The sequence below is a fragment of the Engystomops pustulosus genome, chromosome 8 (assembly GCF_040894005.1).
Source record: "Engystomops pustulosus chromosome 8, aEngPut4.maternal, whole genome shotgun sequence".
Taxonomy (NCBI): Eukaryota; Metazoa; Chordata; class Amphibia; order Anura; family Leptodactylidae; genus Engystomops; species Engystomops pustulosus.
This window is the reverse complement of record NC_092418.1, coordinates 75,414,202-75,439,926: the sequence shown is the minus strand read 5'-3', so window position 1 is coordinate 75,439,926 and position 25,725 is coordinate 75,414,202. Positions and strand designations below refer to the sequence as shown.

General features: G+C 41.3%; 1 protein-coding gene across 2 annotated transcripts in view; it reads left to right on the top strand.

The window, feature by feature from the left end:
* Positions 1-25,725, top strand: part of UBE2G2 (ubiquitin conjugating enzyme E2 G2) — a 45,093-nt gene that overhangs the window by 10,017 nt on the left and 9,351 nt on the right. Inside the window, exons 1-3 of one of the 2 annotated variants that reach the window (XM_072121277.1) lie at positions 3,413-3,567; positions 19,354-19,389; positions 19,929-19,974. In XM_072121277.1, coding sequence (XP_071977378.1) covers positions 3,525-3,567; positions 19,354-19,389; positions 19,929-19,974 — 125 coding nt within the window. In that variant the 5' untranslated portion in view covers positions 3,413-3,524. Of the gene's footprint in view, positions 1-3,412; positions 3,568-19,353; positions 19,390-19,928; positions 19,975-25,725 lie in introns of those variants that run through there. The other variant, XM_072121276.1, reaches the window with a different exon arrangement.

The following is a 25,725-nucleotide window of genomic DNA, read 5'->3' as shown; positions in this document are numbered from 1 at the left end:
TGTACTTAACACACAATACAGAGTCGCTGCATAGTGCCCTGCTTTCGTGCCTTTTAAGTTTTTGCCCAAGCAGCGACTTAGGGAGACCTCTCTGATTTCTGCGTACAGTGCCGCATGCCGCAGTATTTCTGGAAGTGAGGCACTTGAACAGGGTGGTGCTGGTGTAGAAATTGTCCAGGTAGAGGTGGTAGCCCTGGTCCAGCAGTGGGTGCACTAAATCCCACACTATCTTCCCTGTAACACCCAGGAAGGGGGGGCATTCTGGGGGCACTATAGAGGAGTCCTTCCCTTCATATACCCTGAACTTGTATGTGTACCCTGATGAACTTTCGCACAGCTTATACATCTTCACACCATATCTTGCCCTCTTATTGGGCAGGTACTGGCGGAATTGAAGTCTCCCTTTGAATTGTACCAGGGACTCGTCTATGCTCACATGTTTGGCGGGAGTATATGCCTGGGCAAACTTGGCACTAAAATGATCTAATATGGGCCTGACCTTAAATAACCGATCATAACTGGGGTCACCTCTGGGTGGGCACTGTGTGTTGTCAGTGTAGTGCAAAAACTTATGGATGGCTTCAAAGCGCATCCTGCTCATTGCCATGCGGAACATGGGGGTGTGGTACAGTATATCTGTGCTCCAGTAGTCCCTGATTGAAGGCTTCTTTACTATCCCCATAAGGAGTATTATGCCCCAATACTTGTACATCTCTGCTGCAGTGACAGGGGTCCACCTGTAGGGTTGTGCATAAAAGGACGTGGGGTTTTGGGCAATATGTTGTGCAGCGTAGAGATTTGTCTGAAATATAATAATATTTAGCAGCTCCTCATCAAAAAAAAACTTAAAAAAGTCTACAGCTCTGAGCCCTGTCGTGTCAAAGTTAATGCCAGGATGGCCCAAAAAGTCAGGGACCTGAGGGGTATAATTATCTGGGGCTACCCATGTGGGGTCAGTGGAAGCCCCAGACGCTTCTCCTGCAGAAGTCCCAGGCACTTCTCCTGCAGAAGTCCCAGGCACTTCTCCTGCAGAAGTCCCAGGCACTTCAATTGCAGAAGTCCCTGGAACCCTACGGCGCCTTCTCGGGGTCCTTCCAGGTCACTGGAAGATGAGCAGGAGGATGATGATAGGTAAAAGGGACCATCATCCCCACTAGCTGACTCGGTGTCAGAGGCAAGCATGTTATATGCCTCCAACACGGTGTACGTCTTCTGAGACATTGCACACAAAAAAAAATAGAGAACTAGAAAAATTAGATAATGTGCACCAAACTACACGGATAAACCGTCTAGCAGGCACACAAAAAAAAAATATAATGCACACCAAACTACACGGACAAGCCGCACAGATGGCACACACAAAAAATAATGTGCACTAAACTACACGGACAAGCCGCACAGATAGCACACAAAAAAAAAAAGATAATGCGCACCAAACTACACGGACAAGCCGCACAGATGGCACACACAAAAAATAATGTGCACTAAACTACACGGACAAGCCGCACAGATAGCACACAAAAAAAAAAGATAATGCACACCAAGCCACACGGACCAGCCGCACAGATGGCACACAAAAAATAATGCGCACTAAACTACACGGACAAGCCGCACAGATAGCACACAAAAAAAATAATGCGCACTAAACTACACGGACAAGCCGCACAGATAGCACACAAAAAAAAAGGTAATGCACACCAAACTACACGGACAAGCCGCACAGATGGCACACACAAAAAATAATGCGCACTAAACTACACGGACAAGCCGCACAGATAGCACACAAAAAAAAAAATGCGCACTAAACTACACGGACAAGCCGCACAGATAGCACACAAAAAAAAAAGATAATGCACACCAAGCCACACGGACCAGCCGCACAGATGGCACACACAAAAAGTAGCTATGTACGGGTACACCTACGGCGTTCTGGAAAAAAAATATTACCAGGCACCGAAAAAAAACCTATGTGCACCGCGCAAAAAGGCGCTACAAATGCACCTAGCTTGCCCTAAGACAAACTAACTACCGCTAAGATTGCTAAAGATTCTGTGCAGCGCTATTCACACGGCGCACTGAAAAGTGCGTCCAGTGCAGAACAACGCTAACACAGCGCACTGAAAAGTGCGTTTGGGTTCAGAAGGGACAGACAGGGAAAAACGGAAGACACGTGGGATCACACAAGGCGATCACACAGGGAACACACAGGACACAGGAAAAAACAGATAGGGATGGGAATTTGTAGGGAACAATAGGGATCAGATAAGGATCAGAACACTATTTATAGTGTAAAAGTGTATTTTGGTGCACACAGTAACGCTCTTTCCTCTCTCCAGCGATACCAAACCAAAATGGTGCCGCTGGAGGAAGAGGAAAGTGCTAAAAGCACGTTTTTTAGCCTAAAATCGCTGTAATTGGCCAGTCAGGTTTGACTGGCCAATCACGGCGATCGGCGGGCGGGACCAATTTGATTGGTCGGGTGACGGAGACAGGAACTCCTCCTGCCTCTGTCACCCAAATTTCAGCCCGATGTCACCACGTCTCGCGACGTGGTGACAATTCTAAAATAGTATGCGCTCGCGCAGTAGCTGTACTGCGCTGAGCGCCAATAGTGGGAAGCTGCGCAGTACAGCTACGGCGCGGAGCGCTAAGGGGTTAAAGGAGTGCAGGGCCGGCACTGTAACTCGGCGAAATATAGTACATGTCCTATATTTGTCCGGGCAACATAGATGTCAATGGGGACCGATATGCGACCACTTTATGGTCCCCATTACGTTCATGTGAATGAGCCCTAGGCCGCCGTGTAGGCGTGTGGAGACTTATAGCAATGGACACTCCACTAAGGGAAGTTTTCCAGGACGGGATAATGTCATAAGGCTTCTTGACAGTCATGCTTCATGTCAAGGGAGCTGCCTTACAAGGTAGCTAAATGTGGCATGGTTTTCCTTATCTCATCCTAGAAAATATATATCTTCTATGCAGTTTCTCTTACTCTTGTGGTCTGATGTGCTGTTTCCACTACTCATGGCCACCTCTGGGAGGAAGGCAACAGTTATTCATCCAAACCATGAATGGATAAATTAGGAATAATTTCAGATATAGGCCATCTCTTTAAGCCTTATTCAGATGACTGTATGATAAATTATTTAATCTACATTCCTGACCTACAATTTTTCATGGTGATCCAATACATATGGACCATATGAGCACCATTGTCTCCTAGTACATTACTGTCCTATGGAGCAGGTGTACCACCATCTCATGACACATTAGAGCTGTGGCTGTTTACATTCACTATTTGTGGTTATTGGTTATTAGGCTGATACTTTGACAATAGACAGACAGTAACAACCAAGGATACACTCAACCCAACTCAATCGAACCTCGGCGCCTGCGCAATTGATGATTATTCATGGCGCATGCGCGAAGCTGCGCAGCAAAGAGTCTGCCGTCGTTTGACGTGTCCCGGAAGCGGATTCGTGAATTTCCGTAAACAAACGACGGAGGAAACCTAGGTTCCGGTGATGGCGGGGACGGCCCTGAAGCGGCTGATGGCCGAGTATAAACGTGAGTTGTGTAGAAAAGCTCACGGAAAATTCGAGTTTCATGTACAGAAGGAAGTGGTGTAGAGCTATTGTACTCTGTTATCAGGCGTTTCTGACTGACGAGCTCCTGACAGCCCAGGGACATGACAGCTGGCAGATCTCTACACTAATGGCAATGCCTCACCTTGTAGTAGTAAAACACATATGGAGAGATTATTACTGGACTGTGTTGTAAAGACAAAATACCCAAATCCTTATAAGTGCCTGTTCACACACAGCAGATTGTGTAGATAACTGGAAGTGTATTCCTGCAGCCACAGAGTTATTGACATTGATGCATTTGGATCACTTAAAGGTATCATGATTGATTCCTCCTGAAAACAGCGCCACTCCTGACCATGGTTTACGCTGGTATTGCAGCTCAGCTGTATAGAGATGAAAGCAGCTTAGTTTCCATATCACACACTCCCCAGTGGTCAGCAAAGGGGCTGTTTTTGGAAGGAAGCGGCCATGTTTTTAACCACCTGACAACCTTTTTCAATCCACATCAGACGTATGTTACAGACGTTTATCTATACAGTCTATGAGTCACACTATGATTTCCACGTCTAAACTTGGGTATTTCATTGCTACATTAAATCTTTAGCACATCGGTATCGTGGGGACATACTCTAAAACTCATGGATCCTATAATAATAAAAAAAAAACACAGCCTACAGAAGCTCAAAATCCCCCCTCATCCTCCTTAATCCCAGCGGCTCTAAGATATCCGAAAATAGTGTAACACTGAGTAATTCCATAACTGCGAGCAACAGAAAAGTTTGCGTCACTCTGCTGCATTGTTACCTTTAAGGCTATCTACCACCAGAATGAAGGACTGTATGCTAACGAGGGTCTCCATAGGTGTTAATGAGCCTGGAGCCCCTCAGGCTCATTTGCATACAGTCTTTCATCCTGGTGGTAGATGTCTTTTAAATACTAGTTCTCTTTATGGGAGAAGTGGTAACTGTAGCACACTGAGATACAAAGTTATGGGATCATGCAATGCATCACTAATTTAGTGAATTCTCTATATATTTACCGTAGGTGTTTAAGATACTGTGCAGATTATTCGGTGTGTAACTACTGACACCACAAGAATCCATATTTACCAAGATGGGAATGCCCCTTGCCTTGAGTATACTGGTGCCCAGAGCGCTCTTTCTGCCCGGAGACTTCATATGATCTGTATAGAGGAGCTTTTTGGTGCACCATGTGTACATCCGCACCCCTGATGCAGTAGTTTCCATCCTGTTGAGCAGACGTCTAGACTCCCCAATGCTACCTCTTTTCACATTACTGTACGTTCTTTGCAGAAAGAAGGTAACATAGAAGAAATTGTGTGTGAAAGAAAGCATTTCCCTGTCTGCGGCCCTCTGAGAAGATCACTCATATACAGATAGAAATTTTCTCTAAAATGAAATGGAAAACTTTCTGCTTCGGGAGCTTGTAGAACTTCAGGGCTTATAGACGGATTACTGTGTCTGGCCTCCAGATAATCCAGCAATCACCTGAACTATGAAGAGTTGCAGCCGCTACAATATCGCCTGACAGACGATAATTAAAGGGAACCTGTCACCAGGAGACCCATTTTTAGCACCCCCCCAGTCCCCACAGAGCATATTACATACAGTAATAAAGTGTTTTTGTATAAAAAATTGGTTTTACAGAAAAAAAGATGTGTTATATAGCACCTTTCAATACCATGTGCTGTGTGGCTAGGCACTCGTCACCTGGGAGTGACTATAGAGGAGCAGTTTCCCCCCACCCTTGGGAAACAGCTCCTCCATGTGTCCTTTTCAAATATATGAATAACTCCCATCACTCTGGATTGGCTGTAGAGGTTCAGGGGGTGTCGCAAAGCCAAGTGAAGGGTGTTTTCATATATTTGAAAAGGACACATGGAGGAGCTGTTTCCCAAGGGTGGGGGGTGGGACTGCTCCTTTCCAGCCGCTCCCAGGTGACGAGTGCCTAGTCACAAAGCAGATGGTAATGAAAGGTACAATATAACATATTTTTCTTTCTGTAAAACCTATTTTTTATACAAAAACACTTTGGCAGTGTATGTACTATGCTCTGTGGTGACTGGGGGAGTGCTAAAAATGAGTCTCCTGGTGACAGGTTCCCTTTAAAGGACATCTACTGTCAGATTTACTGATACTACACTACATCCTCAGTAAGCCCGAACTTTCTTGTTGTCTATGTCTTGTAGGTGCTGGAGGCATTTTTCCTGTGTTATACATCACCCGGCTGTCTGCAAGTCTCGGGCTCATACTTCCCGCACGCAGCCGCTCTGATAACCAGCCGGATGTGCAAGGAAAGTATGATCACACATGCACAAGACTTGCAGACAGTGTGGGGGACGTTACCAGATTTCTGCAGATAGGAGTGAGAGAGGGCGTAAATATATTAGACTGTGCTCTGGCCTCTGCCTCATTTGCATATTTTATAAAGTCTTTTTCTGAAGGATGCTACCATTCCTGAACATAAGAAAAATGCTTCCAGCACCTAAGTAATAGGTAAGTAAGAGGAGTCTTCAATCAGTAAATCTGATGGTAGAGATCCTTTAATAAACCCTTACTAGTATGTTGACACCCAGAACACCTTTCAGATCTTATTTCTTTTATGGCGCAACATGGTGACATCATCCAGTAAATCAATGCAATGTAAAATGGGGGAGCTCAGCACTCAAATCAAGCTGTCCAAAGCCGTGGGTCACCTAACCCTTGGGGCAGCAGGACTCAATACCTCCTTTGATTTCCTGGGTCCTGCTGGATAGGGCATAAATATCTGTGGTTAAGTTAGAAATGGGGATTGCAGTAATATGCAGATGCCAGTATTACCCACTAGATGGCACACTAGACTAGTACAACCTGAATCCTGCCCCTTTGTTGAATTAAAGGAAATTTACCATCTACGTTATTAACCTTTAATGCTGCTCGGTAGCTTCCAGCAGCGTGAATTCCGCTATATGTTTATTAGCAGTGTCGCTCTACTACTTTAGTCCTAAAATAAAGTTTTATAAGAAATATTGAAACAAAGAATAAAGTTTTATATTTTAAGGAAATCTACCAGCAGTATGAAGGATAGTAAACCAAACACACTGACATGCCGGCGTGTGCCTCTTCTTGTAGGATCCACTCTTCTTTGCGCTTCTCATGCCCTTAATTTCCTTTAATACCTTACCGACATGTGATGTACCTTTTTGTCACATGTCTTAAGGATGAGCCTACTCCATATATAGTGGGTGTTAGCTGCAATGTACGGCTCTATGATGGCCCTTAAATGACATCCCTGCCATCTTTCATCCTTGTGATCATACTGATCCAAAGAATAAAGTAGGAGTGCCATTTGGAGCATACAGTGAAAGCCATAAAAACAGCGCCCACAAGAAATTGCATAGAATAGTAAATAGCATCATACATGGCTTGTTATCTGACACAATGGAAACGTATAGGGGGAGACACATCAACCTGTTTCCACCAGAATTGTGGTGTAATTTCCACCTGAAATGCAGAGCGCCGGTTTTTGGACCAATTTCAGAAGGTTTTCAGACTTGTCTGAAAAAGGGTTGGGTCTCAGGAAATGATGGCGTGGCCTGGCTGGTCTAAAGTCCCACTCCACAGCATGATTTATCTGTCGCAGTTTGGACTATGGAATTGGACTCTGCACTAGTGTATTCACTGGAAGGTTTTTATTTTTTTAAACTGTATTTATTGAGAAATTTTCAATTTTATGGGAGAACAAGACCCAAACATTGGAACTGGGACCCATAGGAGAGAAGGGAAAAGAAGGGGTATGGAAGAAAAAGGAAGAGAGAGGTTCTATCAGGTCACAAGGTTCCATTTAAATCAGAATGACAACTGCAGTTCTCTCCAGCCGTTTGTGAAATCCTCTTCCAGCTTTAAGGTCAAAATCCATAAAGTATTGGCTGGTAAAGTGAAGTCCTTGCAGGGTAGTTTTACCCAGTTCTGGGGGGACGGATGGGGGAGGGGGGGTGTAACACATAATAACATTAACACAAAATAAAACCAAAGAATCATGGCACTTGCTTATCATTCACTGGAAGTTTTAATGCCCCCCAGACGGTAAAATATCCCTATCAATCTGATGTTGAAGATGTTATTATTACTGTTAGACCAGCTTACCTCATTAGTAACAAATGCTTCAGTGATCTGTGCATTCTAAAATATAAGGAGTCATTGGATACTTTGTTTAACCCCTAGGCGTACCTGGACGTTATACTACGTCCCTGTGGCTAGATACTTTGCGCACCGGGACGTAGTATAACGTCCTGCTTCTGGCACAGGCTCACGAACGGAGCCGGCACCAGAAGCAGCGGCTATCAGTTGTCTATCAGGGCTGAAACTGCGCTGTAACACCTGCGATCGGAGCCAACTCAGATCGCGGTTGTTAACCCCCTTACAGAGCATCGCTGGTTCAAGTTCAAGTCTGTATAAGTAAAAAAAGGTTAAAAACACTAAAGTTAACACATTAGAATAAATAAAAAATAAATACAAAAAAAATAAGCCCCTAAACTGTCACTTTCCCATAAAAACACTTAAAGAGAACCCGTCATGCAAAATAACCCTCCTAAACTAAATATATTTTCATAAACTGCCATTAGAGAGCATTGCCTCCATCCCTTCATTGTCCCTCTACATGCCTGTAAACCTAAGCAATGAGGTCCTAAAGCTGTATGCAAATGACCTGTGAAATGTCCAATGAAGCATTAGCATATTCAAGCTGTCCACTCTATTCATGAGTGGGAGGCACAGCCACACCCCCAGTGCTTGACTGACAGCCTGTATAATGGTGTGAGGCTGTATAATGATGTGCTTCCTGGTGCTGGTGGCCACGCCCCCTGCAGCCTGTGTGTGTGCATGTGTGTGTGTATAGGAGAGATACAGCAGCTCCAGGCTGCCATGTTACAGCAGAACATGTCAGATTCATGTGTAGCTGATGTCTGTGTCTCTCACCTGTATATTAGGAGGATGCAGCATGTCAGCAGATGCAGTACACACTAGTCATGCTTTACTATACATTACACACAGACATGAGCAGGGGGAGGAGAGGGGAGGGGTAACAGGGGTGACATCACTGCCTCTGACCATGTGACCAGCCTCATTTACATGATAAAGAATAGATGATTTTACAATAAATAATGTATGAAATAACTAGATAAAGGCAGGGATGGGATCCTTGTGAGCTGCTCCAACAGGTAGTAGTGACAGGACAAGTGACACAGACCTGATGACAGGTGTCCTTTAATAAAGTATAAAAAAACACAAACACACAAAAAAAGCCACATATTTGGTATTGCCGCATCCGTAAAAATCTGTATAATAAAACAGAAACGTTACTGGACCTGCACGGTAAACGCCAGGGGAAAAAAAACGCAAAAAAGGTTCCGTAAAAAGATAATTTTTAATTAATACCTTTAAAAAAATGCTCTAAAAAGTGATTTAAAAAATGTTAAGCACTCTTAAATGAGACCACTAAAAAAAACAACTCTTCTTGCAAAAAATAAGCCCCTAACCAGATTTGTCAGCTGAAAAATAAAAAAGTTCGGCATATGAAAAGATGGTGATGCTAAAATGAACAAAGTTTTCTCCAAATTAGTTTTTATTCAGTAGAAAAAATTAAAAAATCTATTCTTTTCGTAATTGTGGAGACCCATAGAATAAAAATAATGTACTATTTTTATGGTATGGTAAACGGGCAAAAAAAAACCACAAAAAAAGTTCCTAAAAATTGATGATTTTCATTTCCTCCAACAAAGAGTTAATAAAATAACATCAATTAGCTATAGATGCCCCAAAATGATGTACCAGAAAAGTGCATCTCATGTGGCAAAAAAATAAGCCCCTATAGGTCCACAATAAAAAAAAACCAAAAAAATTATAGCCTGTACAATGTGACATAGCAAATCTGATCTGCATGGCGCCTCCTTCCCTTCTATGCCCGTCAGTGTGCCCATACAGCAGGATACCACCACATATGGGGTATCGGTGTACTCGGGAGAGATTGGGTAACAAACTTTGTGGAGCCTTCTTTCATTTAATCCATTACAAATGTTTAATTTTACACCCAAAATGAATGTATTGTCAAAAAATATTGCAATTTGTAGACCGTGCCTCCAATTATGTTTTAACCCCTATAAAACACCTAAAGGGTTAACAAACTTCTTAAAAGTGGTTTTTCATTCGTTGAGGGGTGTTCTTTCCATAATGGGGTCATTAACAATTATTATAGCTATTATTTAGGCCTCTCACAGTCAATTAAAAGTTGAGCAGGTCCGTCTTAATATTAGTTTTGCTGATTTTCCCAAAAATTTGAAAAATGGCCCCAGATTCTGAGCCTCTTAACATTCTAGTAAAATATGTGGAATCTTAAAAATCCATGCCAACATAAAGCAGACATTTGGGAAATGTAAGTTATGAATTTATTTGGGTGCTATGATCATCTGCATCAAAAGTAGAGAATTTGGAACTAGAATTTGGAATAAAGAATTTTTCCAAATTTTTGCCAAATTTTTTTTTTTTCATAACTAAACACAAAAGATATCATCCAAATTTTTAAACTAATTTGTTTTCTGGTGACACATTGTACTTCAATCTCAAAATCCCCTGGATATCTTATATCGTTCCAAAGCTATAGGCACTTATAGAGACACAGGGCAGATTTGAAAAATGGGACCGCGTCCTAAAGGCCAAAAGAGGCTGCGTAGGGGTTAAAAGATGCTGTATTTGGGATCCATGTATTGGGATCCCCTGTGGTATTCCTCATGAAGTATTGAACACAAGGGCTAAGTTCACACTACTGTCCAAGCCTCTGTTCCTTACATTTGTTAAAAAAGCAGAGGTTTAATTTATCAATTAAAAATTCCACTTACTTCAATGACACATTTCTGTGATGTGTTATGTTCCCTTTAGGTAGATATCCGTTATGCATGCGGTTTTTGGACGGAATAACTGACAGCGGCTACAATACTTTTTTGCAGTTTGATGGATAACTGATACCTTTACCTGATACTTTATCTATGTTCTTTACTTATTTTTATCAGTTGAATATCCTCTTGACATGAAAGATGACACAAAATTTGCATTGACGTCAATGGGATTTTTAAATATGTTAAACCTCTGTTCTTGAATGGTAGTGTGAACTTTGTTCCACTGATAAAGGTGACTTTTTATTTTCTTTTAGTAATCAATTGAAATATAATAAAACTACAAGACCATTATTTTATTATTTTTTACTTTGGCCAGCAGATGGCACTATCACCCAACCAATGTGCAATGTCTGCAGTCACATACATTCTAATGTACTGATAGAATCAGGAGCCGCTCAGAGGGAAAATCTTTAAAAGACCATCTTGTGTTACAGAGGAGGAGACATGAAAAATAATTTTCTGTTCAAATAGAAGTGAAATGGGTTATTTGGTAGCACAAGCACTTGTGCTGTTTAGAGATATGTAGACTGGACAAGTTACTGATAACCACTTCTGAGCACTGACTCCCAGATGCTATGGTCATAGAGGAATGTATTTTTGCAACAAACATTTCCATGAATGTCTCCAATTTTTCTTTTCTTCAACAAAGGGGTTTAACATGAGTCAATGGATGCATTCTCTCCTTCTCCTTGCTTGAGAAGGAGCTAATACGTGCTGGGAAGCCAATCTAAAGAAAGGGTAGTTATCCAGTCTGGTAGGTCAGTGGATAATGCTATGTGTTATAAAGATCTGAACAATAAAGATTTAGAAGACGTTGACGCATTTTGGGCTTTTGGTCAGCCCTGCTTACTAATTGCCTATAGGGCTAAACACTTTAAAGGAAATTTGCCATTTGCCTTTATGCATTATGAACCAAACATACCTTGAGAATGCTGTAGCTACACTGATGCAGACACATATCTTGTTTAATCCCTGAACTGAGTGGTTTTGCTGAAAAAACAATGATAAATTATGGTAATGAGGCTGTCGCTGCTGCAGCTGCTCAGCGCTTCTCCTCGTCCTCATTATGCACTGCTTCAGCCTTGTCCTGCAAAGCATAAGCCAAGAATATGTCATCACTGTGTTGTCCCTGACAGGCAGAAGTAATCAACTGCTGAACCCCCCCAACCCACCCAGCTGCTGAGTCATCCAGCTCAGGTTAATAAGTCCTGTCTGGACAGTTCAGGCATCTCCTGTGTATGTGGAAGTAATGTGTTTATGTACTGCAGTCCGGGCACCCAGCTTTCCCAAGGTCCTGAATATTAAAATTTTTTTGTGCAAAACCACTCGGTTCAGGGATTAAACAAGATGTTTCTGCATCAGTGTAGCTACAGCATTCTCAAGGTATGTTTGGTTCACAATGCATAAAAACAAATGGTAGATTTCCTTTAACCCCTTTCACGCTCCGTGACGGATATATCCGCCATGGAGCTGTGAAGGTTGTATGAAGAGGGCTCACGGGCTGAGCCTTCTTCATACAGAGATGGGCTTTGCTGCATATCGCAGCAAAGACCCATCGCTATCACCTGCGGTCGGTGCTTGCACCGATCGCGGGTGTTAACTTTTTCTTTGCCGCCGGCAAAGTCGCCGGCGGCACTTTAAATTTGGCGGCGCGTGGGCGCCATCTTACCTCTGATCGCCGCTCGCCCGAACGTCATCTGGGGGGCGGCGATCGGTTGCCATGGTAGCCTCGGGTCTTCGTTTGACCCAAGGATACATGGCTTCTGCACATGCATTACAATGAGCCTGTGGGCAGAAATAGTGAGCAGAAATGCCATATACTGCGATACAGTAGTATTGCAGTATATGGCAGGAGCGATCAGACCATCTAGGGTTAATGTACCCTAGAGGGTCTAAGAAATAGTGGGAAAAAAAAGAAAAAAAAATGTTTAAAAAATGTAAAAAAAATAATAAAATATTAAAAGTTCAAATCACCCCCCTTTCCCTAGAACTGATATAAAATATAATAAATAGTAAAAATCACAGACACATTAGGTATCACCGCGTCCCAAAATGCCCGATCTATCAAAATATAAAAACGGTTATTGACGGCGGTGACCTCCGGAACGGCATTTGGCGCCCAAATGTCCAAAACGCGACTTTTACACCTTTTTAGATGACATAAAAAATGTAATTAAAAATGATCAAAATGTCGCACAGTCCTCAAAACGGTAGCAATGAGAACGTCGGCTAATTTAGCAAAAAATGACACCTCACACATCTCCATGCGCCAAAGTATGAAAAAGTTATTTGCGTCAGAAGATGGCAAAAAAACTTTTTTCTTTTTTGTACACATTCGTTTAATTTTTGAAAATGTATTAAAACGCAATAAAACCTGTATAAATTTGGTATCACCACGATCGCACCGAACCAAAGAATAAAGTAGAGGTGTTATTTGGAGCGCAGAGTGAAAGTCGTAAAAACTGAGCCCGCAAGAACATGACACACATGCAGTTTTTTAAAATTTTTCCACATTTGGAACTTTTTTGCGGCTTCCCACTACATGGCATGGAATAATAAATAACATCATGGGAAAGTAAAATTTGTTACGCACAAAATAAGCCCTCAGACAGCTCTGTACACGGAAAAATGAAAAAGTTATGGATTTTTGAAGATGGAGAGCGAGAAATTAGCGAAAATACCCTGCGTCCTTAAGGGGTTAAAGCCCTGTGGTTTGCTGTTTTATCCCATTACCTACCTGACTGGATGACGGAGCACTTCTTTTTCTCTGGTACAAGAGAGTGGGTACCCTCCCTCATATGCTGGGTCTAGGTTTCTAAAAATATAGTTAATTGATGTTGTTCCCACCATATATACTTTTATTTTCTGTGAGACTTATAGGGCAGATCTCTCCTGTACTCCCATAACAGGGAATGAAGTATTTGTCAAGCATGCACGCCAAAGGTTCATCCAGGTACTACTAGACTCCCATTCTACTGATTACTTGGGGGCAAGCGGGCAGGGTAGCCCTCATCACTTTAGAGGTTAGTTATTGCACAAGTAGGATAAGTGGGATTGTGGCGCTCGGCTTTCTGTGGGGGTCTACGCACCGAGGGCCTAACTTTCCTTTGTGGGAAAACCCCTTTAACCTCTAAAGTGATGAGGGCTACCCAGGCATTTAATGGAAAGGCTCTGGAGAGTCATGGTGATGGATCAGGATAAATCTCGGGAGGAAGTAGAGGCATATGAAGCTTTGAAGATAGAAATCTGGAGATCTGAGTATAAATTATTACATTCGCCTAGAGGTTGTCCTTTTTCCATCCTGGAAAGTTTATGTGTATATTCCCGTTCTGAAACCTCTTAGAGTAGCATGCTTGGCCTATAACATTCTACAAATCTTGGGGTCCTATCTCCTCTCCTCACAGTGGGATTGTGAAACCTCTTTGTTAACAGTCGTCTCAGAATGTACACCAGGAGTATTGGCTACCATGATTTTCTTAGCATGGGTCCCTGACTGCAGTATTCCTTACCCGTGTACTGAAATGTTCAGCCCAGGCTTCAGTCTTTTCTCATCATGTTATCGCTTAAATTTTTAACAATTACATTTTATTTTATACCTTTGGTAGAATACATAATGACCTGAAGGGGGCACCAGAACATAGTTACAATCTAGTCTCTTTTTTTATCTTACCTCTCTTGTACTCTTGTATTGTTTTACTATGTTTTTGAGTCCTAAACAAATTTATTCCTATTCATACGTAATGTGATATAAAGCAGTATCTCACCCACATTTTCTGGGTCATAAGTTTAATACAGACCTCAAAGCGTAAAAAAAATTGTTATATCTGCAGTATTGATTACTACTAAGTGATGAACAGTGTGAGTCACCGGAGCCCCATTACCCTCCAGATAAGAACCGTCTCCTGGTCATATTTAAACTCCAAAAGTCGCACGGCCAGCGACCACAAATACCCTTTAGCCACCAGGGTTAAATGATAAAACTCAACTTTTATTAATTTTATATTTAGAATTTGTGAATAACGAAACACTCTTTAAAATCAACAAGCAGACAGTATGAGGAAGGGTCAATGGAATAGGATTCTACTGGGATGCTCCATGGGGACTGTAGTGTAATATCTTCCTATGGGGAGATTGATCAGTTCTCACTCAAAGGTATTGTATGTCACTGTAGTGAACGTGTTGTTCATGGAGACCACCTAGCCTGTTCCTATAAAGAGGGTTGCCTTATTTCAGGCTCCTCAATGATTCTAGCTAACCCTCACTAGATTTATGCAGAGTTCATTAACCTATCCTATAAATTGTCTGCAGATTTCTGCCTTCTCTAATCATTTGCATAACAATATAATTGTGTGTTTTTACTTACCCTGCACCCTGACAGAATCCGCTGTTAAGCTCCAGGGATTTGCCTTGGTTTAGATTCATTGCAAAAAACAACACGTGTCTTGTCTGTGCTGCAGACCGCTTAGCACTTAGCCCCCCACCTTTTTGCTCCTGTACAGCTCCTCCCTCATGTGCTGATGTCAGCTCACCAGGCTGTGACCTCTGAGTAGGAGCAGAAGGGAGGAGCTGTACAGGAGCACAAAGGTGGGGGCTGAGAGCTGAGGAGTCTGCAGCACAGACAAGTCACATGTTTTTTTTTTGTTTTTTTTAAATGCATCCAAACCAGAGCCAACCCCTGTGACTTAGCAGAGGATTCTGTCAGGGTGCAAGGTAAGTAAAAAAAAAACACAATTATAAAGTAATACAAATGCTTAGAGAAGGCAGAAAGCCATATTTGCAATCCAAGTGTAATAGGCTTCTGCAGCCTGTCTTTAGTGAAAATGAGATTCCGGGTGACAAGTTCCCTTTAAAGTGATTTAAATTTGGTATTAGTTTAGTCAGGTAGAGGACTAACAAATAACAATTGCCTTGACAACCGAGAGAGCGGAAATTAAAAACAAAAAAAGCCAATATAACTATTTCTGATCCTCGGATTAATCAGAACAATGGAAAAGACAATGGTCGTGTGAACATAAACCTTATGAAACAAAGTCGTCTTCTGGTAAATCTCGTTATTATTCTTTTCCAAATATTTCCTTTCCCTTTAAGTTGTGCCTAGGGTAAAAGTGTGATAGCGGGAAGGAGGGGGTGGAAAGAGGAGTGGGATTTTGGGGCTTAAGATCACAAAGAATCTTCCTGTCGATGGATTAGGAGACTTTAAGCAGATGTTTGAATCCTTGAAGCTTAGGACATGTCAGCTTTAATGTAGGACCTCTTTAATTGTAGTGCTTTTTATTGGAACTTTCTAGAGTCCTGATTTGAAAAAAATGTAGTAACACTGCAACCGTGATGCCGCGCTGTGGATGTTCTTTCAAAATATCATGCAATTTATGTCTCTGTTTGCACAATGCATCATACCTTCGATACCTTTCCGATTTCAAATGGTTTGATTTAGGTTTTTTCATGAGTTGAATTTAGAAGATCCTCCCTTCCATTAACCCCTTAACGACCTGGCCCTTTTTTTGTTTTTTCATTTCCATTTTTCACTCCCCACCTTCAAAAATCTATAACTTTTTTATTTTTACACCTAAAGAGCTCTGTGACAGCTTGTTTTTTGCGTAACAAATTGCACTTCTTAGTGATGGTATTGAATATTCCTTGTCGTGTACTGGGAAGCGGGGAAAATTTTTCCAAATGCAGTGATAATGGTGAAAAATGACATCTGTTTTCTTGTGGGCTTGGACTTTAGAGCTTTCAATGTACGGCCCAAATGACATGTGTAATTTATTCTTTGGGTTGCTACGATCACGGGATACCAAATTTGTATAGATTATATAATGTTTTCATACATTTACAAAAATTAAAACCTCCTGAACAAAATTATCTTTTTTTTATTTTGGCACTAATAACTTTTTCATACTTCGGTGTACAGAGCTGTGGGTGGTTTCATTTTGTGCGACTTTTGATGACGTTTTCAATGCTATCATTTTTAGGACTGTATGACCTTTTGATCACTTTGACAAAAATGGCAAAAAAGTGGCATTTACGACTTTGGGCACTATTTTCCGTTACGGGGTTAAACGCAGTGAAAAACCGTCATTTTAATCTGGCATTTTCGGACGTGGCGTTATGCTTATGATTTCTACTGTATTTATATTAGTTCTAGGGAAAGGGGGGTGATTAGAATTTTTATGTTTTTTTCATTATTTTTTATTTTTACTTTCACTGTTTTTCAGACCTCAGGGTACTTTAAACCTAGGTTGTCTGATCGATCCTACCATACACTGCTATACCCATTCATTAAAATGTGCAAATCACACATTATAATGAATGGGTTAAAAGAGACATGGCGATTGATCGCCGCTCCTAATGACTTGACAGGGAGCGACGATGGTCACCAGGACGCCCATGCGCTGCCATCTTTTTGAAGCCGCCGGCAGGACCGATCACGGGTGTTATCGGTATCTCTTTGCTGTGATATGCAGCAAAGACTTGCCGCCTATGGAGCAGGCTCAGCCCTCTACATGCACCCGCAGCCGACCCGTGACGTGCTTTATGTCATGGGTCGTGAAAGGGTTAAAATGGGTGAAAACTCATTGAAAACGTGTTCAAAACCCATTCACACCCATTTTTCTCAACTTTTGTGGATGTTATAAGGCCAAAATCACCAGTGCATGCAAACTTTTGATCAGGGTCATTTGGAGGTTTGTGTCATTCTGATTTATGAAAAGAAAACACAGTAGTTAGGAAATACAAGGCTTCACCCAACCCCTAACCATGAGGGGGAAAAATTTCGTGAATTGGTATATAAAACTGTCGATTAGGTACTCATTTTTTTGTGTTCTGTGAGAAGTATTGTAGGATTGTGATACTGCACAAAGTACTAGTATTGATTTCCATATTCTAGTATTGGAACAGGTCTAGTCACCACATGTGCACGTGACAATGTATACAGACTTTGTAAGACTCATTTACAACTATACAACAGCTGAGTAAAAAAAATATACACATTTTTGGTTCTATCTCTTCAATGGAAGACCCTGACAGAAGGCCCAACAGAAACCCAATTGTAACCCCGCTGGTACTTGGTGAAATTGGAGCTATGGGCAGTGTCTCGCCTCCCTAACCAATAGCAGCACGCCAACGTTTTACCCCAATCACCATTAGCGTCGCACCAACACACCTGCTCTAATGCCCCCTATATATGTCTGTTATTGTCACTAGTGTATTGTGTACTGTAATGGTTTCACCTTATAGAATGTAATGTAGTCTTGTTAACTTATACTGTCTTGTAACTGTTTGCAAGATGTAAGAATGTGCCCCTCGTAGTGTATGTATGTAACTGTAACGTTAAGCCTGTCTCTGTGTGTGACAACTGCTGAAACATTATGTACAAAACACTTTCCCTTTGGGGGATCAAGCACCCCATTTACCACACTGGGGTCCATTGGGTTACCATTAGAGTGTCCAGCCTAACAGTCCGTAAACTTCAGCTTCTGTATAGAGTCTTATACCTTTGTCTATATATTTGGATTGAGTGAATAATACAGATGTCTAATGCCCAGCATTTAACCAAGCTACACTGACTTTGTTTCACATTGTTACATATTCCACAGTTTATTGGTACTTTCAGAGGGCACAATACATGACAAATTCCTATTGTAAGCCTATATAATTAGGAGGCTGACTCAGACCAGTGTTAATTTCATGTCCGCCGTCTGTTACGGACGGTTGCTCCATATCTGAAGACTTTCCATCTGGACTGAGCACATTTGTAAGTGTCCAACCTTGTTCTACTGTAGCCTCTGAGTCACAGGTCTGACTCTCATGTCCTGCAGCTGAGTGACAAACAGCTGACTGTGCGCTTCCCCTACCCTGCCTGTTTATCCATTTCGGCTGATCTCATGGCCATTAAGTCACGAAAGCTGAACTTCAAAGATGCTGGGGAAAGGTTTGAAGGCTAGAAACCGCACAAACACACAAAAAAAAACCTGGTAATAATGGAAGTAAACAAGGCACTTCAATGTAGTAATTATCAATGGGATGTGGTTAAAGCCTAGGTACAAGTCTTTGAAATATGTCCATTTTCTTCCAGCTCGTAATCTATAGATATTGTATGACGGCAGTCTTGTCCGCATTCATACGCTGGAGAATGTATTGTGGAAAACATGAACAGAAAATATGTAGAAAAATAGGAAATATTTTTATGTTCATGTCAATAGAGAATATTATGACTGTAACCTCTGGTGAAGTCTCTGGATGTTACTTTACTCCTAGGCTGTAGTGATCAGCTGTAAGGTGTCTGTAATTTTGTCTGGAGCTACAATTGTAAAAGATACAGTTCTGACTTGCATACAAATTCAACTTAAGTACAAACCCTAGGAACCCATCTTGTAGGTAACCCGGGGACTGCCTGTATGGGGTCCATAATGGAAAAATTTTCAAACACATTTTAATAAACATGAGCAGTAAATGTGAAGTCGCCTTTATGGTGCATTAAAAATATTCACCCAAAAGATAAAAAGGAAAAAAATCCCAGCACCTGTCTATTAATCTCTTCCTTTCCTTAACCCATTTTGTATCATAAACTGCCAGGATTTCTTTCTAATTACTGATAGATTTCAGCCAGTGTCATGACTTTCCATGGCATTTTGCACCTCTATTTCTCATTATTACACAAAACGTAATGGTTTTTTTTATTGGTAGAATTTGAGAATTTCATGTCAATGGCGCTTTTACAGATATAGTTATAGAATCCCCGTGATCTATATATAGTGTAGAAGAAAGACCCATAAAATACACAATGATTTCACTTTTATCTTTCTGTTTTTGTTGTAGAGTTAACACTGAATCCACCAGAAGGCATTGTGGCAGGTATGTGTTTATCATATACATTTATAACAACATTATATCCCTGGTCATGTGAAGTCACAAAAGTGCATGGCTCGTTATATCCCTGGTCATGTGATGTCACCCAGGTGCACGGCTCATTACATCGCTGGTTATGTGATGTCACACAGGTGCACGGCTCATTACATCGCTGGTTATGTGAAGTCACAAAAGTGCATGGCTCGTTATATCCCTGGTCATGTGATGTCACCCAGGTGCACGGCTCATTACATCGCTGGTTATGTGATGTGACACAGGTGCACGGCTCATTACATCCCTGGTCATGTGATGTCACACAGGTGCACGTCTTGTTAGTATTACAGAGAGTAATCAGAGCAGACATCTAACGAGCTGTGCACCTGCGTGGCAGCACATGGCCATTGATAGATTGCTATCCACTGGAAGTTAACACAGAAGTTTTCTATAAAATGACAGCAGAGATGCAGAAAACTGTGAGGAATTGATAGAGAAAAACAATAAATGGGAACATTCTTTTAAGCCTCTTTTTTACTAATCTTTTGCAGGCCCTATAAATGAAGAAAATTTCTTTGAATGGGAAGCCTTGATCATGTGAGTCAATTACTTCTGTTAATATATAGTAAAATTATGTTATTCCACCAAAAAGACCCAGGTCTTTCAAACAGTACATAATAGTACTTTCTAATAGTCTTTCTAATAGTACTTATAGAACTTATTCACAGCACAGGCAGATTGATAATCTTCTTTTCTTCAGTTTTGGTTTATCTGGAAACTGTTCGACATGATCGGAGGGGGAATGAGCATCGTTAAGGTGGGACCTAGAGGGTCAGTTTAAGAGTTGAGGTGTTTCATGGTAATCTGTCTTCAGTCTTCTTTGTATGAAGATTACGGACTATGTCCACTTTAATATGACACCATTTTTCATTAACAGTTGGGAAGTGATAATCTGTAGTCGACTCGCCTCCATAATGAAGAAAACCTGCTCTCTATCGCCACCTATAGGCAAATCAGCAGTAAGATTTGAACCTTAGACCCCTCTGCTGAAAATAGAGTAATCAGTGTAAGGGTCTGATCAGTGGGGGCCCCCACTGGGACCTTTACAAATCACATGAATGGATACCCCTGTTTGAGTGGTGCTCCATGTTCTCCTTGGCGCTTCAAAAAAGTAGCCACGTTAAGTGCTCATCTGTAGAGATGAGAGGACCCAATGGTCGGGTTCGGCCGTCTGACCCACCAATATTGACTGTTTGGCCTCTAGTTCGGCAGTATGTCTCGTTAAGGCGACCAAACCCGACCATTGGGTCCACTCATTTCTACTCGTCTATCTACACCAAAGACAATGTGGTCTGTGATGCAGTGCAGTGTTCTATGATCTATGAAAACCTTCTGGCTATGTGAAAGCAGAATATTTTCTATATTCATATTCTCATACTGAGAAACAAGCCATAGGCCTCTGTGCAGAAGACTATGTTTATGAACTTAAAGCGGTTTTGCAGAACTTAATGGTGTTGGTCACTTTACCTTATGTTTTTTTGTAATGTGTGTACAAGTGTAGGGGCCGGATATTATGTAATTTATTAATATACGTACATCTATTAAAAGTTCTCCTCTGCTTTATTTTCAGGCATTCCTGACCATTTTATGGCTGCAGATCTTCTGATCTCTGCCTGTCCATGAACAATTATCTTGCAAGGACCTTATGATAGTGTTCATGAATATTAGATCAAGGTCTTGGCAGGTAGTTTGTTCACAGACCATAAGAGATCACATAGGAAGGAATGTCTGGCTGATGAGTTAAAAGGCTTCACTTTACACATCTAGAAAGCAGAGCAGAACTATTAATAGATGTACAGGCGGTCCCCTACTTAAGGACACCCGACTTACAGACAACCCATAGTTACAGACAGACCCCTCTGACCTCTGGTGAAGCTTTCTGAATGCTTTACTATAGTCCCAGGCTGCAATGATCAGTGTAAGGTGTCTGTAATGAAGCTTTATTGATAATCCTTGGTCCCATTACAGCAAAAAATGTTTAAACTCCAATTGTCACTGGGGCCAAAAAATTTTTTGTCTGGATCTACAATTATAAAATATACAGTTTCGACTTACATACTAATTCAACTTAAGAACAAACCTCCAGACCCTATCTTGTACGTAACCCGGGGACTGCCTGTATATTGGTAAGTTAAGCAATATCCTGCCCCTCATATGTACACACTACAAAAAAACATGAGGAAAAGTGGCCAAATCTTTGAAGAGAATCGGTTTTTACCCCACTAAACTACCAGCACCCTCAGGTAGGGTATGAAATGTCCTTTCTCGAATCCCCTCTTTTATGTGCAATCTGACCTGTTCAATCCGTTCAAGTTTAGTGGTTGCAGGGGTATTGGCTCTTCAGAAGCCCCTTTCTCCTGTTCTGTTGTACCTAGAAACATTCTGGTGTCATATAAACGATCAGGATCTTGTCTTTCAGGTCACATGAGGCTTATGACTTTGTGTGCTACAGAACTAGAGATACAGACAGCTTGTATTGGATTGAGTTGGGAAATGACCATGTAGCTGATTCAGACCTGAAGTCCCCTGCTTCTCCTAATATCGATGACCTATCCCATGTTATCCCTTATCCACGGACAGCAGGGGTTGGATGTCTCTATCTTATACTAATTGAATGGAGCGGAAAGAAGGTTGCTTTAATTGCTGCTTCATCAATTAGATTAAATGGAAGTCTCCTCCCAACTTTTCAGGTAGAGAAAGAGGGAAAAATGCGATCCCTAAGCCACGACCCTGGCCATGCCCCTTTTATGCTTGTACATAGTTTCATAACCAATCTTTTTATTTTTTTCAACATTTTTAACAATATGAAATAAAGCTATAAGTGTTTGGCCTCAGAGTTGATGCTGGATAGTTTTCCTGTGCCATAAAACTAGACCATAAGCAGGGATTTGATCGAAAAATACCAATTATTTGGCTCATTTTTGGCACACATCGCAATCAATATTGAGGTGGTTTTCAGTGCAGTTTCTTATTTATACAGGGGAAAGACATGAACTGAACAGTCGAACTTCATTTTGAATGGGGAAATCTGCTCATCAAATGGTATTCACCTGTTCAGTTCATTTTAAAAATAAGAAACTGCACTTAAAACCACCTCAATATTGATTGAGTTCCTAAAACCTATTTTTTTTTTCTATGACCTCTACTGGTCTGGACATCAAAAACAGCATCTGGAAAACTGAATGTGGGAACACAGGTGAAAGACATGAACTAAACCGGTGAATCCCATTTATTGAACAGGATCCCCTTCAAAATGTAATTCACCTATTTTCTGTTGACAGATCTGGTTTAGGGCTTATTTTTTCCAAAGAGAGTTGTTCTTTTCAGCTGTATCAGATTAGGGTGTGTGTTTTTTTTTTTTTATCACTTTTTGAAAGTTTTTTTGTTTTGAGTTTTTCTGATCCCAGGTGTTAGTGCCAGGTCTGGGCTGTGATGACATAGTCCGACACCGTAACTGGCACTTACAGGACCCGAAGTCCGGCACTCTTCTACTAAATGCCCGTCATAAAAAAACCTGATACGGTGGAATTAAGGGGTCTTTCGAGAGGACGTGGGGGGGGGGCATATCGGGACAAACACCCCTTAGGGGGGCAGGACAGCTGTGAAAAACTGGGACTGTCCCACAGAACAGTTGGACACTATTTGTACCCTCAAATTGGTGGAGCGGCAAATCAAGCAGCTTCATACCTCACCATCCATTGTCATTGAGAGTGAGAAACAGCCGACCCCCAGTGATCAGACTCTTTATCCTGGAGCTTGTGGACGACCCACCCATTTAATGGGAACCGGTTGACATCACTGTGGGATTACCTATCATATACCTTTCTGTTTCCTTGTTTCTTCCCTTGTACGTAGGAATTTCCCTTTGCTGGAATTATACATTACATTTGTTGCTGGTCCTTCTCCAAATTCTTGACAAAACACCTGGGAGGGGAAATAACATCTTTTCTATCCTTAACAGTAATTATGTTCTGTGCGTGTGTAGTTCTCGCCCCGTGTATTTACAATTAGGCTCCACATTGTTTCTGTAGAAATCACACTTCATACATATTCAGAGTGGAATTATTTATCTACAGGATGCGAATATGCATGAAAATCTCTAGTTTGTTTTCTTCTTATTAGCAGTTTTTTTTGTCATCTTGTTAATTCAACCTTAATTTGAAGATTGTACTTTAACACTCATGAATATACAGTAGGTTTCAGATCAAAATGGTCCCACATTTATTTTTAATTGTGGAAATCTGAGCTGAATAAAAATGTGTATTCTCATCAAAGTGTTACAATTCTGCTGCTGAGCGGAAATCATCTATTATTCCCTTCTGCCTCCGTGTCTGCACAGGGCTCACTCTTAGATGTACCTGCCAGGAAATTTAGAATTAAAGGGGTTTTTAATAGGTGCAGAGGTGCCGGGTGTTTACACTATGATCAGAGGAGGAAAAACATGGCTACATTAATCTTGCATTGCCTTTCCTGCTCTCCTTTACTCCAATGTACCTTCTGTACGGCTGGACTGCAGAGCTGTGTCCTCCTGGCACTAACAGTAATGTAGTGGTGCCTGTTGTTGTATCCCTGCGGATCACCTAATATTGGCCTATCCTATGGATAAGTCATTAGTAGTACTGGGGGCTGGAAAATATTTTGTAGGTGCCATACAATAGGAGTGATGGCTTTACATGTACTTATCTATGGTCTTGCCTATGGATCTACAAGTGCCTCAATAAATTAGAATATCAGCAAAAAGATTTTATATAAAAAATGTCTAAACACATGCAAAATGCGAAATGCAAAGTATATATAGTAAATGCACTCGTTACTTGGTAGGGCTCCATATCATGAATGACTGTATCAATGTGGCGTGGCGTGGCATGGAGGCGATCAGCTGCTGGCACTGCAGAGGTGCTATGGAAGCCCAGGTTGTGTGATAGCAGCCTCAGCTTGTCTGCATTGTTGGGTCTGGTGTCTCTCATCTTCCTCTTGACAATAGCCCATAGGTTTTCTATGGTGTTAGTCAGGTTAGTTTTGTGGTCTATCAAGCCCAGTGATACTGTGGTTATTAAACCAGGTATTGGTTCTTATAGAAGTGGGGACAGGTACCAAGTCAAATCAAAATTTCCCATCTCCACAAAGCTTGTCCTCAGTGGGAAGCATGAAGTGGTCTAAAATTTCCTGGTAGATGGTTGCGTTGACTTTGGTCTTGATAAAACAGTAGACCAACGCCAGCAGAGGACATGGCTCTCCAAACCATCACCGATTGTGGAAACGTCACACTAGACCTCAAGCTGCTTGGATTGTGCCTCTCCACTCTTGATTTCCAAATGAAATAAAAAATTTTATTTCATCTTAAAAACGCCACCATAGACCACTGAGCAACAGTCCAGTTTTTTTTTCTCCTTGACCAGGTAAGACTGTAATGTCTTGGAATGTAATGGAATGTGACACTTGTAGCCCATGTCCTGGTTACGTCTGTGTGTGGTGGCTCTTGAAGCAGCAGTGCACCCCTTGTGAATCTCCCCCAAAATATTTGAATGGCCTTTTTTAACAATCCTGTCAAGGCTGTGGTTATCCTGTGTTCGCTGTGCAGCTTTTTCTACCACACCTTTTCCTTCATCTCCTCTTTCCATTAATATGCTTTGATACAGCACTGTGTGAATAGCCAGCTTCTTTGGCAATGAACCTCTGTGGCTTACCCTCCTTGTGGAGTTTGTCAATAACTGACTTGTGGACATCTGTCAAGTCAGGTGTCTTCACCATGATTGTGTCCCCTACTGAACCAGACTAAAGGACCTTTTAAACCTTAGCAACATTACCATAAATAAACACTTGTAAAAGTTTACTCTCTGACTATACATGATCTGAATTTCACTTTTTGAATTGAATTACTGCCAAAAAAATAACTGTTAGCTGATACTTGAATTAATGAGAAGTGCTTGTATGTCTTACCAAGGGGTCTATGTCATGTACTGGAAGTGTTCTAGGTCTTGCAAGCTTAAGGAAAGGGTTAAATTAGGGACATTTTTAGAAATAAGGCTATTTTGGGGTAGAAACACATTTAGATTTTTTTGGATGAATTTGAATCAAAACCAGGAATGGATTGAAAAATGGGAAGTCTGTGTGCCCTTTATATGTTGTCTCCCTTTTTGATTCCTATAACCTGAATTGGCTTTAAAAAATGCTATGAATGTGGGAATTGTTAGGAAGTTGGTGTAATATTGTGAAATGAGATTGAAGGTAAAAGCTACAATTCTGAATGAGAGACTACGAGAAGTGTAGCATTGATAATATATACAT